Below are 14,967 nucleotides of genomic sequence, written 5' to 3' on the forward strand. Positions count from 1 at the left end.
GTTTGTTCCTGTTCTCCTCTATGTATTTTCTGCTACAAATAAGCACATGTTCTACAGTTTCTGGGACCTGACAATGTTCACAAAGACCCCAGACAGTGGTTGTCTGTCTCTTTGTTTAGAAAGGGCAGCAAGACAATACTGAGGGCTCCAATGCCCCTGGCTGAGGTTGCCAGGTAACTGGTGAGATGTTTTTCTTCCATGAGGAAATGGGAACGCTTGTTTTTCTGTGTGAGTGGCCCCTGAAGGCTCTAAACGTGGACCAAACAGCATTCTTTAGGCCTCTGCTGGATATGATACATGTATGTTTTATCGATATCATAGTCAAGGGTTTGGAGAGAAAAGAAAAATACAATGGCAGTCTCTATTTAATAAAATAAATCACACCAGAGAAGCTGACAACCATACCAATTTAATTACAAAATAAATATTTAAACAAAATAAAAATGCTAACACAGTAGAAATGTTACTTTTTACATTTTCATAAAGATTTTCTTTGTGTAGTACATGAAAAAAAAATTGCATAAGAACATTTTATGTAACTGCTTCCATTGATCCCTTCCTTATTGCAGTGTTTCCAAAAACAGACAAAGGAGGACGCCTGTGGTGTGGCCTTATGGGAGTCTTGTGTCACCAGGGTGGACACAAATGTATGCTGTTTAACTGCACAGAGCACAGCAATGCTTTTATATCTGTGACAACCTTGCAATCACATTAACACAAGAAAACAATAATTATAAGTGATACTGTTTGATAGGCATCAATACCAAATGGGCAGCACTTGCGTGTATTGATTACTGTAGTATTGATCTGCCCGTCCCTACTGGGCTTGCCACATCCGCTCTGCAGGCTACTACACACTTCCTGGTGTGCTTTTAAATAACCTGATGTATGTGTTATTATTAGACCACTTTGTCTTGCAGGCCCTGGTATTCATCCACCTTTTCACCTGCTCCTTTTTTTCACAATGGTTTCAGCAATGATTAGATTCTGTATTCATTTATTTAACAGTTATAATTAACATTGTACATCCCTCCAAAATATTAGAGAAAGATTTTTTCAAATTTTTTAGTTAGTTATTTATACAAATCTCCTATGGACAAATTTTCTCTGACAAATATTGTTATTTATTCTTATTTAGGTCTGAACTGACAGTGAAACACTTCAAACTTGTGTGTTTCACTGCTGAGCAGACGATTCCAATAAGCTGATGAGTGTGACTGACAACACTGTGCTACCTCTAATCTTATTTGTACAGTAGAGCAACAACAAAAACCAAAAAAACCCTTTCCTATAGAGCAGTTTCAAACACTGTTTCCATAAACACTAGAGGGAGACATTTCATTATTGCATGTTCACAGCAGCGACACACTCTGTCCAACAAGTGCCGCTATAGCAAGTCAAGGCTTCTTGGATAATGCATGAACAAAGGCTGCCAAACTTTTTAAAGGTTGCTTGTCCACATATATTCAGCTGTATCAATAAATATAGACTTTAAACCACCTTTAAATACCAAAGAAGCAACCAAATTACAATATCTGTTACAGTAATAACTAGTATAAACGAAAAGGCATCGATCTGTTTGGTTCTACATTGCACTGGCTCCTAGGCATGTCCATTGTTTCAGCAGTGTTTCCACCAATCAAAACACACTTCCTGTTGAAGCTTGTCATCACAAACGCTGTGCCCATCAGCAGGAGGGCATGTCAGCAAAACGACCCAGCTGTTTGAGTCTCTGGGTGCAGACACAGTATTGATAGATGAGCGGAGGAGACTCGTGATGCCGTCACTGGGTTGAAATAAATAGTGAGCCACACTGCAACAGGGGTTTGGGTCGCCACTGTAGTTACCTGCGAGGGATCTGGCACCTGACAAACACAAGAAAGAATAATGCAACTTTAATGCTGCTGACTGATAGCTGGAGTGTATTCTGTCTCCCAAAGCTGTGCCATCACCTGTCGCATTCTTTTGTTTTTTGTCTGTCCTTTCTCTTCCTTCCTCTTCCTCTTTGCTTTTTCCTGCAAGAGAAACAAAATTACCAATAAGCCTGCACTCTCTGAGATGGATGATCATTATTCTTCTCAGCAATATATTCATGTTCTTACCTTTCAACTTTCACAATAGGTTTCCTGACTCTGAGGAGTAAATGTTTTAATAAATTAGAAAGAACATCCAGGTCCAATATTGGTTAATAATCACTGTAAGTATTTTCCAACACTGTCTCTCAGAAATGAATTTTATATACTACTAATTCGTTTCACTGAATCCATTTAGATAAAAATAAAGCTGGAATTTGTTCACTGGCAGCATTTCTTTCTAGCCAAGGAAGTGCCACATTTTTGTGCCACACACAAGTTATATGGCGGAGGTTGCGGGTGGATGGTGAAGCCGGAGACTGAGGTTCACATTTGTCTTGTGGTTAGCTTTTGGCAACAAAAGTTAGGGAAGTTAGAGAAAGACTGTGGTTTTTGGTTCAATCCTAATGAAGTAAGCTAAACTCCCTAACCAAATGGCCATGGTTGCCTAACTTTAACCATAAAAAATCTCAATCATGCTTTAGTTGCTATGAGAGGATATTACAGGAAAACAAATAAAATATTGCCAGTGAACTTTTTGGAGATGTGTTCAGCATGAACATTTTGTGACTTGGCGGATACATTTATTCATTCGCTCAGCAGGAAGATACAATGTAACTCAGCAGTCGGCATTGCTTCGCTCTTGTAAATCAGCAGTATGTAAACATTAACTTCCAGGAGACAGGCTTGGCATTTGCATACTTATGAGTATTCACAAATGTCACAAATTCTGACTTGTTTTCTTACCTACATTCACATGTCTGGTGCTCCACAAACGTCATCTCAACATATTCTTGATCTGGCTCTGATGGCCTGATTTTCAACAGCTGAGGGATGAAACGAGTTAAGATTATCAACAGAAGCAGTGGCAGTATGCACAGGCCGGATCGCGCAAGTTTAGCAATCACACTGTACGATGCCCTCGTCTTACCTGCATGGTGACGTTTGAGGTTTGGGTGGGATGGCACTCCAGGTTTTCATCCCCACAGCAACCTGCGCACCTCACCAGGGGCACACAGGAGGGGCTGTAGATGTGCTCTACCTCAGTCGGGTACTCCTGCACCACCTCCACCAGCTTCTCAATGGTCCGGCAGAAGCTGCGACCCCACACTTCTTGGAACATCAACACTGTGGATGGGAGTGGGAGGTGAAGTGTGGGTCACTTAGCAGCTGTCAGCTGTGTTTCTTATGAGGAATCGTGCTTTGAGAGGACAATATAGATGCTGAGCAGATCGCGTGATCAGATGAATGCACCTTACATCCTTACATGCACAGAGGGCAATCAACAACCAACGTATTTGACTGTGTAGGTGAAGCTTAAATTGAAGAGCAGAAAAAAGCGATTTGTCCAAACCGCACTATTAATGATGCTGTCATACACAAACAGAACCTGAAAGTACCTCAATAATCCAACACTGGCAACCTTATCCCATGTACACAGAAACATAAAACCAGTTGCAATACGCCAGCGTGTATCCTGTTTTCATTTTGAAGTAAAAATGTTTGTTTAATGTACAGTATGCTTTCCTGTGGGGGTATATGTGTGAAAGTGTCCCAGTTGCACAGTCTGTGGGGGAGGAACAGGGACGACTACAGCCGAACAAACAGAGAAGGAAGAGAAAACAAACACGGCCATGAACAGAACCCTGCTGGAGCTGGAGCTGAGCTGCCCCGCAGGCACCTCTGGGACTGCACTGACCTTTGGGGGTCACTGAATGGAGCCTGACACCACAACAGCTGTTTATAAAGGCAGACAGGCTGGAAGGAGCATGGCTGGGGAAGCATCTACAGTAGAAAGATTGGGCCACGAACTTTAATGTTGTATGACGCATAGGGCCAGTTCACTGGCCAGTTACAGCTCCTTGAGATGTGTCTGTTGCTTTTCTGGGTTTCTCTGTTACATGTGCTCTAATCCTCGGGCAGCAGGTTCTACAAGTCCTTCACACCAATTCATTTTGGCTGCATTAATGTACAGCAATATGAGAGAGGAAGAGGATATGAATGGCGAAGGTAAGCAGTTGTGTAATCCCAGCTAGTCCAGACATGTCCTGCTCTTATGTAAATTCAGATCAATTCATTGAACTTATGCAAGGTTGAAGAGCTTGGTAATTTTTATATTTCTCAACAGTGCATGTCAAACACAATATGACTGAATACACCTCTCACAGGTATTTTGGCAGGGCTGGCATCTGTTCATTTGGTTTGCAACAGACTTGCAACACATTCCACCGTAATCACTGCAAAAATAAAATACTTGGCACTGCTTTTTCTCAGTAACTGTACTGTGTTAAGAGGAACATTCCCACTTAGTTAAGATTTCAGAAACAAAACAAGCAGAAATTCTTACCTTCAGTTGTACTGTTTATGCCTGATAAGGGTAGACTCTGCAAAACAGAAAAAAAAAATCGATTAAATTAAAAGAAATGAAACTCTTGTTAGTTGAGAATCTAAATGATAATGGCAAACATATAAATGTAGGCAGAAGAGAGCGACATTGCACCACCTGCTACCTTCATACACACCTTTCAAACCTGAACATGCAACACAACATTATATCCTGTACACGAAGGCGGCATCAGCCTGCCTCCCCTGGTGGTGAAAGACGGAACTACAGTGAAATAAAGCAGACGATTGCACACCTTTTTTTGCCCACCCTGCAGTGGAAAAGTCTCTGACAAGCAGCAGATCCAGTGTCACATATATATCACTATTCCTCTGTGTGCCCAACTGTTTAGGTTCAAAACCTGTTTCCTGTGGTGTAAGATTCAGCTCTATTTATTTTCCCATTAATGGTTTCCCCCTCCGTCTTGATTTTTTCCCATCATCCCATGATAAACAGAGTGCATTTCTCATTCGCCTGGGAAAAAACAAAACCTCTAGTTGACTCCGTCTCAGGAAGAGGAATCTATGTTTGATAAAATACCCTCCAGCAGAAGAGCTAGAGCGGCGGCAGACAACCTGCCTCCGCAATCTCTCCTCATCACTGGTGTTACATTACAGTTTCTGTGTAGCACATGCGGCTGATGACATTTATATTGTGACACTGATAGTGGCATTAACTGAAAGTGTTGGACCAAAAGTTGTTATATAATAGCAAACAGACAAAGGACTTTCCCAAATGATGGCAATAAGGCATCAAATGCATCTACTTCCTGTTATGAACCAAAATTAGTTTGTGCATGAGGATAATATCTATCAGCACAGTGCTCCACTCAGCCATTTTTTTTTTTCCAAAGAATGTGATAAAGAGGAATGTCCTGCTTTAATGATGATGATGCATTCACAGTCACACAAACATTTCAGAGGTTCCTGTAAAGCTGTCTCTGTATTTGGGACAGATCTGTCTTCTCTGCAACAGAGCGTACTCTTTGACAGATAACAATAGATACACAAGAGCTTCCAGTCAACCACTTAGCTTCAGTCCTCCCTGTGTCAGGCTGATCTGTTCAGCCATTGCTTTTTCCCCCCAAAGTGCCTGGTCATCTGGCCAAAAGGTACAGCTGTTCCTCTGACAGAGGAGTTGTTCTATGGAGTGGCATTCATTGAACTGTGTCGGCTTTACAACAGCACCACAGGATATAAGCTCCACTAGCAGAATCCGCTTCAAGCACAGCATGGGAAAGTCACAGTTCAGTTTAAGTTATTGTTAAAAGTCACTTCCACTCTCTAGGGCATTGATTATTATTTTTTTTTATCCTCTCTAGCAATGCCAGGTGGATCAAACAAATCCTTTTCCAGCGTTAATTGGCACATGATCTGCTCTCTCTCTCGTCTTGTTTATGGGTGTTCATGAGGTTGCTCCACATCACAAGGGTTTTTTGGCTCTGGTCTCGGTTGCCGTTCAGAAATGTGGTGAGGTGGGGAGGATTTTCTGACCTCGGTCAGGGGTTAAGCCTTGACATGGCGAGGAAGCATCTTTGGCACCTCCCGTGGTTCAGAGCAGAGGCTGCCAGATTATTAAAGGCTGCATGAAGATCCTCACGTAGCCATTCCTTCCTCCTTGTGCACTCACAGCATTACTGAGTGATTAATAGTGACTGAGAGGTAATTCACCTCTGGTGGAAAAGGGAGAACCACTTTACATAAGTAAATGTGTATAAACTTGTCTAATAAATCCCAGAGGCAGGATTGTTTTATAGTCCTCTCAAAGCTTCTTTCACTTCAGTCCCTGATGACCTTTTTCAAGGGATTTTTACTTGTCCTCAGTGAAGGTCCAACATTGTCTTGTGTCATTTTCATTTATTGTTTTCATAACGTGGGTGTTAAGACCTTTGAGACTAACTGTGATTAAGGGCTATACAAACTTGACTTGACCAAACTATAAATTCCTCTGCGCTTGGCCAGTCATGGATTACCTAGTCTTGGGGTCCATAGTATGCGCAACATCTGGGTTTTTGGAAAAGACAAAACTGTTGTGAAATCATTCAAATAGAGACATTCCAATCCCAATTAAAAATAACAAAAACATCAAACAGAAGAAAAAAATTTCCTCCACAGCGCTGAGTTTTGCAGGCTCGATTTGCTGCACAGTTGAACACTATATATATTACAGCTGATGGTTGATTAAACATCAAAGGCTGGGTGATGCACAAGAAAACAGCCCCAAAAGCAGCTGCAGAGGGAAAATAAAAACATACTGAGCTGATAAATTGCCCTAAGAGGTTGTTTTTATTACAGCACATTTGGCAACATCAAATATGTAAAAGAAAAATCGATATAATCCTCAGTTCCACTGATTAAATCTAGAGTGGATAAGGGAGACATGGATGAGTGCTATAATGATGGAGTTGAAAGGTGAGCCGCTCTCAGAAGTTTCACTGATCTCGCTCAAAGTTGGTATGCTGCAGAATCACTGACCTGCAACTAACAATTACTTTCATAATCAAATAATCTATGGGTTATTTTTTTGTGAAACCATTTATTTTATAATGTCATAAAAATGAAAAATGCTCAAAGTGGCGTGTTAACGTTGCTCATTACTCTGAACTGAAATCATAGGTTTTCAATTTAATTGGGAAAGGCATGGAAATCCCGCCGTTGAGCCTTAATGTATGCATCATTTGCATATTGTCACTTGGATAAATGACTTCAAGTTTGTTATTGATTAACTGTCTCATCATTTGTGTCAGAGAAGTTCTCATGTGATAATGAACTCAGGGTCATGCTACCCCTGCCTGCTCTGGCCACTGTCCCATGGTTGTACGAGTTGTTTGCAGCTCTTGACATCTGGTTCTCAGGGACCTTTTGCTCACCGAGAATGACCAGATTGCTTTGCAGATTGAGGTGCAGTTAGTTGAGCAAGAGAGGTTAGATTAAAACATTTAGAGCAGTTATAAGTCCAATGAAACTTTGGCATTTAGGGGTTGACATGCTTGATTGCAAAACCACTTTAAAAACTAGTCTCTGATGTTTCTGGAGTCTCCAGTGAAAGTACGTAAGCTGCTGGCTGAGAGTTTGTGCTGTCCTCTGGGTCGGATCAGAGGACCTGTTGTGTCCCTGGGCTCCTGCTGTCAGGCCACAGAGGCTCCGGGCCTCATTACTCTCCACTCCCACACAGCTGAACTGCGTCATCTTTAACCTCTTTGCTTAACTCCATCTGTCAGAGGAAGGGCAGCATGCGTAGGGAGCAAAAACAAAACATGATGGGGACCCAGCATCATGGTCATAAAAGATTTTTGACTTTGAGGGTCAAGCTGGGGAGGGGGGTGATGGCTAAATCAACAGCAGGTACTCTGGCCAATAGCCAGAAAGATGTGGACACCAGCCAGCATGTTTCAGAGTGTTTCCTGAAGAGGAGTGGAGACGACTTACAGATGTATAATGAAATCAAATGCAGATAGGTTTCTTGATCAGTTTAGCCTAAATAGAATAGACAGCTTGACGATGTAGAATGGATGAAGTCATCATCATCATCATTACACAACAGTGAGAGTAAGGGTGAGCCATGCTTTGTCATCATGACCATCATGATGACACACTTTCATTGTGCTCCGGGCAATGAAACATTGACAGTAAAAGATATGCACATACAAAATGTAATAATGTTTACATGGAAATATGTTTTTTCTTTAATATATGGTTGATATATCAATAGTCTGGAGTGGAGCACCATAAAAATGTTCATTTAGTTTGGAGAATGCCAAAATGTTGAATGTTGAAAACTGCGCTAATGTCATAGTTTAAAGGTTAAGAGAACCACTACTTGTACTCGTTTTAATTTGGACTGGTTTTGGAAAACCCCTATTCAAATCTTCTTGGCTCTGACAATAATGATCGGAGCCAGATTGGGCATCATGCCACTGTTTACATTGCTTTCCAAAAGGGTCCAGTTTCAAACTTAACCTTATTCAGCGAGGGTGACAGAGTGGATAAACAGACCATGGATGAGATGCAGGCTTGTGGTTTGGTCATCTCTCTTAACTAAATCTGTTCTTCCACTGAGTTTGGTGATTTTGGGGATGCATGCAGAGGGACGATTTAGCAAGAAATGTTTAGAAAGCAAAGCTTGCAAACACCTGAGCTGTAATCCAGACGAGTTAAGCACCTGCATCTCCAACTCGCAACAAACATGTAGGCCAGGGGAGGGGACTGTGTCCTGGTTTTGGTCTGACTGAAACTTGACTGTGAACACGAGACCACACAGGCCAGAGAGCACTAAAGCAGAACAAGCCAATACAAACACAGAGACAGCTAGATGAGTGAGAAACAGAGCTACCTCCCTGCCTCACTGATCCTACTCATCCATCCTTTATCGAAAACCAGATTCCACATCATCAACACCATGACCGCGACATTAATTCTCAAGCCTCTCACAGTGCCTGCAGGTTACTGTATCTACTCTTCAATGCTACAAAAGAAAGCTGTTCTGTTTTGTATACACGAGGTGGGCGAACTTACAATGACAGCAGTGCCATTACAGGTCTGACAGAATCCAGCTGGGTCTCTAGGGTGGTCAGGTCAGGGCTTGTGATCACAGAGCACTGCCACAACACCGAAAAATGTCAACAGAGCATGTGGTAAATGTGCCACAACAGTTTGTCAAGTAAAGCGGGTCAACGGAGCCTTTGAAATCCAGAGTTATTCCATAAAAAACTGACACACTTTAGTTGGGGTGTGATGCAGAGTGAAAGCCACAAAGCAGCATAAATAAACACATGTGATACTGTGTGATTTTGAGACGTGCATTGCCTTCACAATACGTTTTAATTATGAGGAAGCGCAAAATAGCTACAGTTCAACTGAGAGTTAGACGAGGAGATTGATGCCACTAACATCTGCTCGCAGACGGTTAGCTTAGCTTAGCACAAAGACTGGAAACAGGGGGAAACAGCTAGCTTGGCTCATTTCAAAGGTTACAAAATCCATCTACTAGCACCTCTACAGCTCACTAACTGACATGCTATGACATGTTGGTTTAATGTAACAATGACAAGCTATTGTTTTATGGGGCTTTCACATGCTGTAACATTTCATGGCTGGTAGCAGCTACTTCCTGGAATCTCTGCTGGTTTCCTGTCCTCGTGGTGATGACAAGAATTCAAGAAGTCACTGCGCCTAGACCAGTCTACACTTGACCTTGTTACTTTCAGTTTTTGTACAGATTATAGGCTATCTTTGGCCCTGCTTAAATCTAACATACGCCAACATACATTTCTTGGTTCTGGCTTGACCACTCAGTAAGAAAGCGAATATAGGCTACATATTTCCCAAAATGTCAAGCTATTCCTCCAAGGCTCGTTCTGAGACTCTTTTTCAAGATAAAGCTAATTATATCCCTTCATTTTATTATTTTGTCTTCTGTGAATTTGGAAACATTACGAGCAATCATGTTTTCTTGCCGTAGTAAACAGTAAATGAGGGTCAAGTGACAGGGGAGATGTAAAGGTCCATATAAATGTTGATTTAGGTAAACACCATTTCCTCAGTATAAGTCCATTAATGCATGCACAAATGTCCCCCTAAAGACACAAACATGCACAACCACTGTATACACCATGCAACCCGTCCGCAAACATACACACACACACGACACAGGTCTTGAGATAAGGCTGACCGGTGGTAATTGTGGTCTCTATTACAGTAAACGCTGCTCTCCCTGTGTAAACCACAGTAAATTACATCCAGATGGGAGATTAAAGCTTGCTGAGTAGACGGCTGCCCCGAGCGCCACCGCTCCTCCTCCTCCACAGGAGGAAGGAGAAATCCATATTTCCTGATTGCGATTGCGACCCTCCCTTGGGCCGGGACATTACAACTAGAGAGAAATACCACAACAGCGCAAATAAGAGGCCTATCAGTCAACAGGTCACTACCACTACATGGTCCTGCATGCAGACATCTGAACCAGAAAGATGTGCAAGCTTATGAGAGAGCCAGAGAGAAGGAAGCTTTCTATTGTTTGATTGTGGATAACTGAGCTGCATCTTGACATAAACTGTTGCTCTTTGAGTCTGAGGAACTGAAACCTGCTGGTTTGCTGTTGTTGTTTTGAATATTTATGAACTCCCTTTTTGCTCGTGAAACTCGTTTGTAGCTGGAAATGTGACATCATGCCATCTACACTTGGCTAGTTAGGAACAAGAATAAGAAAAACACACTGCGAACACAAACACAGACACACGTGTGCGATACAGATGGTCAGACTCAAGTATTGTTTTGCTGCTGGTGATGATGAAAAGGAAACACCTGCGTAACGTCACGTCCTCACACACACACATAAGAGCAGAAGGTGAAGCTCGCTGACGTCTTTATGTTTGCTCAGAGACATGAGGAACACGCTTCACCGGTGAAGTGATGAGTCCAGCTGTATTTTTTCCTGCGTTTGGTTTCTATGGTCCACTTTAACACAGATGAAGACTTTAATAATCTCATACCAAAGAGGCTTATGATTCTCACCCTTCACTGATTTCTTCATTCATCAGAAATATTTTTAGAGCTGAGCCCTGAGTTGTGCAGCTATCCACGTCTCCAGCACTCAAGTGGAAACGCTGACTAATGTCAGTCAGGTTTGGTTGTGTTGATGCAAGATTTCACCTGCATGCTTATACACACAATCACTACGATGATAAAGACCAAGTACTGCACACAGACCATCCCAGTGGTGTTTTAATGAGGTGGGGAAAAATGTTGAATGGGCAGGAGGCAACAGGTAGTGCAGAGCGAAGTACAGGCAGGATTTAAGCTGTGATATACACTGTGTTGTAGCTTAAACACACACTGTACATGCACAGTCAGCGTGTGGTTTAAATACACAGGAAGTACCAAGAACAGACCGAACAACAGAATGCGTCGAGGAATGTGAACAAAATAGCCAGTGCATGGCAGTTATAGCGTACTCTCCATTACAGCCTCTCCAGTGACGGGGTGACCAAGAGGCCACCATTGTTCCAAAGGGAAACCCAGGTGCTTCCACCCTCCATCCAGAGCCATAGACAGTATGTGTGAGACAGTTTCAAGTGCATGAAACACATGATTCAGAATCACTGTTATTGAGACATCAGGAATTCTATCAGTTGTATCAGCATAAATGTGATGAATCACAATATTGCAATAATGCTTCTTCTGCAAAAAGTAACTAACTGATATGACTGTGGTACTTTATGCCTTCATAACACTGGTTTAGATGCATAACTTATACTCAGCTGTCACCTTGTCCTCAAAACTACTTGACCTTTACACCATAACATTAACATAATATATATATAATAACTATAATGCCAATGACTGCTAGCTTAATGTTATGTATGTAGTTGACAGCTTTGAACATGTTGGTAAATTAAAGCTATAAAGGGAAATATACACATAAAAAGTGGTGATGGCTCGTTTCTACAATGGAACAATAATTGTTACGGCTAAAATACAGTACACCAATGATTCACAGCCAACCAATAAGGGAATCTGAGGGGTAGTCGGGGGTTGACCCGTCCCTACATTGGCATGTGCAACCAATTCTAATGGGACATAAGTTACTTTATCTAAAGGTTGGGACCTGCTGCAATGCAACATGCAGTAGTCCACAGTAAACATTTTCCTTGTTTCATCAAACACATTTACATGACAGAGGACTTTCTTTGATGACAAGTGATTGCATGTTTCTACCACACACACACACAGAGAGAGAGAGAGAGAGAGAGAGAGAGAGAGAGAGAGAGAGAGAGAGAGAGAGAGAGAGAGAGAGAGAAACTTTGAGCTATGTGGTAAATCCCTGGTAGTAAAGCAGAGTTCTCAAGCAGAACTGAAGTTAGCCCCACCCTCTCTTGGCCACCTCACGTCTCATAGCGGACAAGAATGACTGCATGAGTCACAAGGCTGCTGATGGCAGCTCCAGCTGTGACAGTGATTAGAAATCATCATTATCAATTAATGGCACATTTTTATGGGTGGAGGATCACAAGGACAGACATTTATAAATAGCATTCCCAACCACATGGGCAATATTTGCTTTTTCCACTTTGGTCTGACAGTTTACTGTGGGAGCTGGCAGGACAGACACCAACCAGAGGAGTCTCAGAAAAGGGCTGCTAGCATGAGGGTCTGCTAAAAATGTGAAATATTTGGGTCCTCAGAGGTATTTATGGCTAAATCTTTATGTGCGTCTTTGCACTAACCCTAAGCTGATCTTTCAACGTGTAGCAAAGAGCGGCCACTGAAGGGTTAGAGAACAACCTCAAAAATAGCACGTCCAGATCCTCACGGATGGTCCGTATGACCTGACAGATAGCTTGTTGAATCTCAGAGTTGTTGGTTTACATTTGCTGTCAGTCTTTTGGGCAGCAGGAAGCCAATTAACCTGCTACATGTTGGGGGCCCTGGATTTTATCACTCTTATTTTGACTGAGCAGGCCATGAGCTGATTATGAGGATTAGTGTAGATGTGGTGATCCCATGCCTCTCCCACTCACCCTCAACTCAGCAACAGCTGCAAAGTCTCCGGCTCGAGAATCTGGTGGGATATGGAGCGTTTTGCAACCTTCAGAGCCTGAGAGTGTGATACTTCTATACGCAGACCACAGCCTGGCAAAAGGGAAACTGCTGCGGTGTTCAACAGGCAGCAGCAGTGTATGAAGTGTGACAGGGAATGGATGCAAGAATGCCTGGTTTTGCATTAAACATGAGATCGCTGCCAGCCTACAGCCACCTTGGGAGGAAATCAGAGACCGAATGGGTTCAAGAGTCTGAGCGTTAGTTGGCACATGTCCTGCTGTCCCATGCCACCTCTTTTTACAAGTGTCTGTACAGCGCAACACAGGCCTTCAAATGAGTTCTCACTCCAGTTTCAGCTCTGTCCTGTTCTGGCACATTTTCATTATGAGACTAAAAGGCAATGCCAGGCAACAGAGAACAGAACGGCTTTGTACTACTGCCAGTCTGGCAGTGATAGCCTATGACTGGCTTGAAATGATCTTTCAATAGATTTTTGTACACATACGCACCGGTCTATCTTTATCGTGGTGATTATTCGCACTGCATTTACCCATTAGACATGTATATATGCTGATATAAAAAGACAGGACTGAAAAGCTGCGGGTGCACAAAGAGAAGAAAACTGAAGACTGTAAAGTTTCTTGCCAGCTTTATCTGATACTCTGCCAACCCTTTCAGCCTGTCTGACTCACCAGGATCCGTTACCTCTCCTGCTGCAAGGTTTCAAAACTCTGCCTATTAACATTCAAATGTTTACTGGAGAAGAGTGTTTCCTTGATGGAAATGTACACAGCGGGAAAAAAAAAGACATCTCATCATACGAGAGTGGGAATATAAACCATGTCTGTGAAGCCGGGCTTTAAAGTATAATGCAGCTGTAATTATAAGCTTAGTCCGCTTCGCCAGATATAACAGTGAGTCATTTCGCATCATGTGTTCCACAGGCAGGGTGATGCAGTTTGTCACGTTCCATCTTATGAATGAACTCAGCTGCTTGGTGCTCATTCACAACGGTGTGAAGGTGTCAAAGCATTATTAGCACTTCATCCATAAGCTTCTGCTGACTCAACCATGTACATTTCACCATATAACAGGGTTTTAACACATCAAACAACAGACACATTATGTAATATTACACCAAGAGTTGGATTAGTACTTTGTAGTTTTAATAGTAGACAAATAATCTAACTAGAGTGTAAAACATCTTTATGTGATGGCTTTATTTTTTGGGTGAAAACGACAGAAATCTCTCAAAGCTTCACTGGGTGTAAGTGAACTTCTTACCTGTGCAGGTGAGAGCAGCAGAAAAAGCGCGACCGCAGTCTGGATGACAAAACTGAGTTTCATTTCGCGATGTCTGAGACTGGAGACGGGGGTGTTGATGGCTCCCGATGCAGACAATAAAGATAAGATGAAAGAGAAAACAATCCAACAAAAAGTCCCAAGCAACCCAGAAAAGAAAAAAGATGCTGACCCGGAATTTCCAAGTCGTCCTTTCCCGGTTCAGTAATGCAGAGAATGAGCGCAGTCACGTAGCCCCGCTGCAGCGTGTAACCTGATGATTGTGCTTACTAATGAATAAGGCCCTGGAGACGAACCGGAGGTGCTGGGGCAATAAAAGAATATTGTCAAAAATATTTTTCACATTTAATGAAAACACAAAGCTTAAAAAGACTTGTGGAATAAGAGCAGCCAGCCCACACAGAGCATGTTCAGTGCACAAAGTAGAAAGAGTGTGCTCCGTCCAAAAGCGCTCCAGAAACCTTCCACGAGGCTGCAGCGACAGTTTCAGTTTCTCAGTCCTGCTCTGAGCTCCGTCGGCACAAAAACACACTTGGCTCTAATTGCCCCTCACTACCTATTCACAAGCTGACCATTTAAATCTCCTCCCCTTCTCCGCGCTCCTCGCTGCTGCTTCATCTGCCTTCACACAACTCACTGGTGACATGAGGCTTTTTTTTTTTTTTCACTT

At 42.4% G+C, this 14,967-nt stretch overlaps 1 protein-coding gene across 1 annotated transcript; it reads right to left on the reverse strand.

Annotated features, from left to right (window-relative positions):
* Positions 1–390: 390 nt before the first annotated feature.
* On the reverse strand, positions 391–14,827 carry pgfb (placental growth factor b). The gene is made up of 7 exons (XM_070979396.1): positions 14,280–14,827; positions 4,420–4,456; positions 3,004–3,200; positions 2,820–2,899; positions 2,103–2,132; positions 1,953–2,015; positions 391–1,865 (listed from the first exon to the last, which is right to left on the reverse strand). The coding sequence occupies exons 1-7, from the start codon at positions 14,340–14,342 to the stop codon at positions 1,844–1,846; spliced, it is 492 nt and encodes a 163-aa protein (XP_070835497.1). The 5' UTR covers positions 14,343–14,827; the 3' UTR covers positions 391–1,843.
* Between the last annotated feature and the right edge of the window lie 140 nt (positions 14,828–14,967).

This window comes from Chaetodon trifascialis, chromosome 14 (genome assembly GCF_039877785.1).
Source record: "Chaetodon trifascialis isolate fChaTrf1 chromosome 14, fChaTrf1.hap1, whole genome shotgun sequence".
NCBI lineage: Eukaryota > Metazoa > Chordata > Actinopteri > Chaetodontiformes > Chaetodontidae > Chaetodon > Chaetodon trifascialis.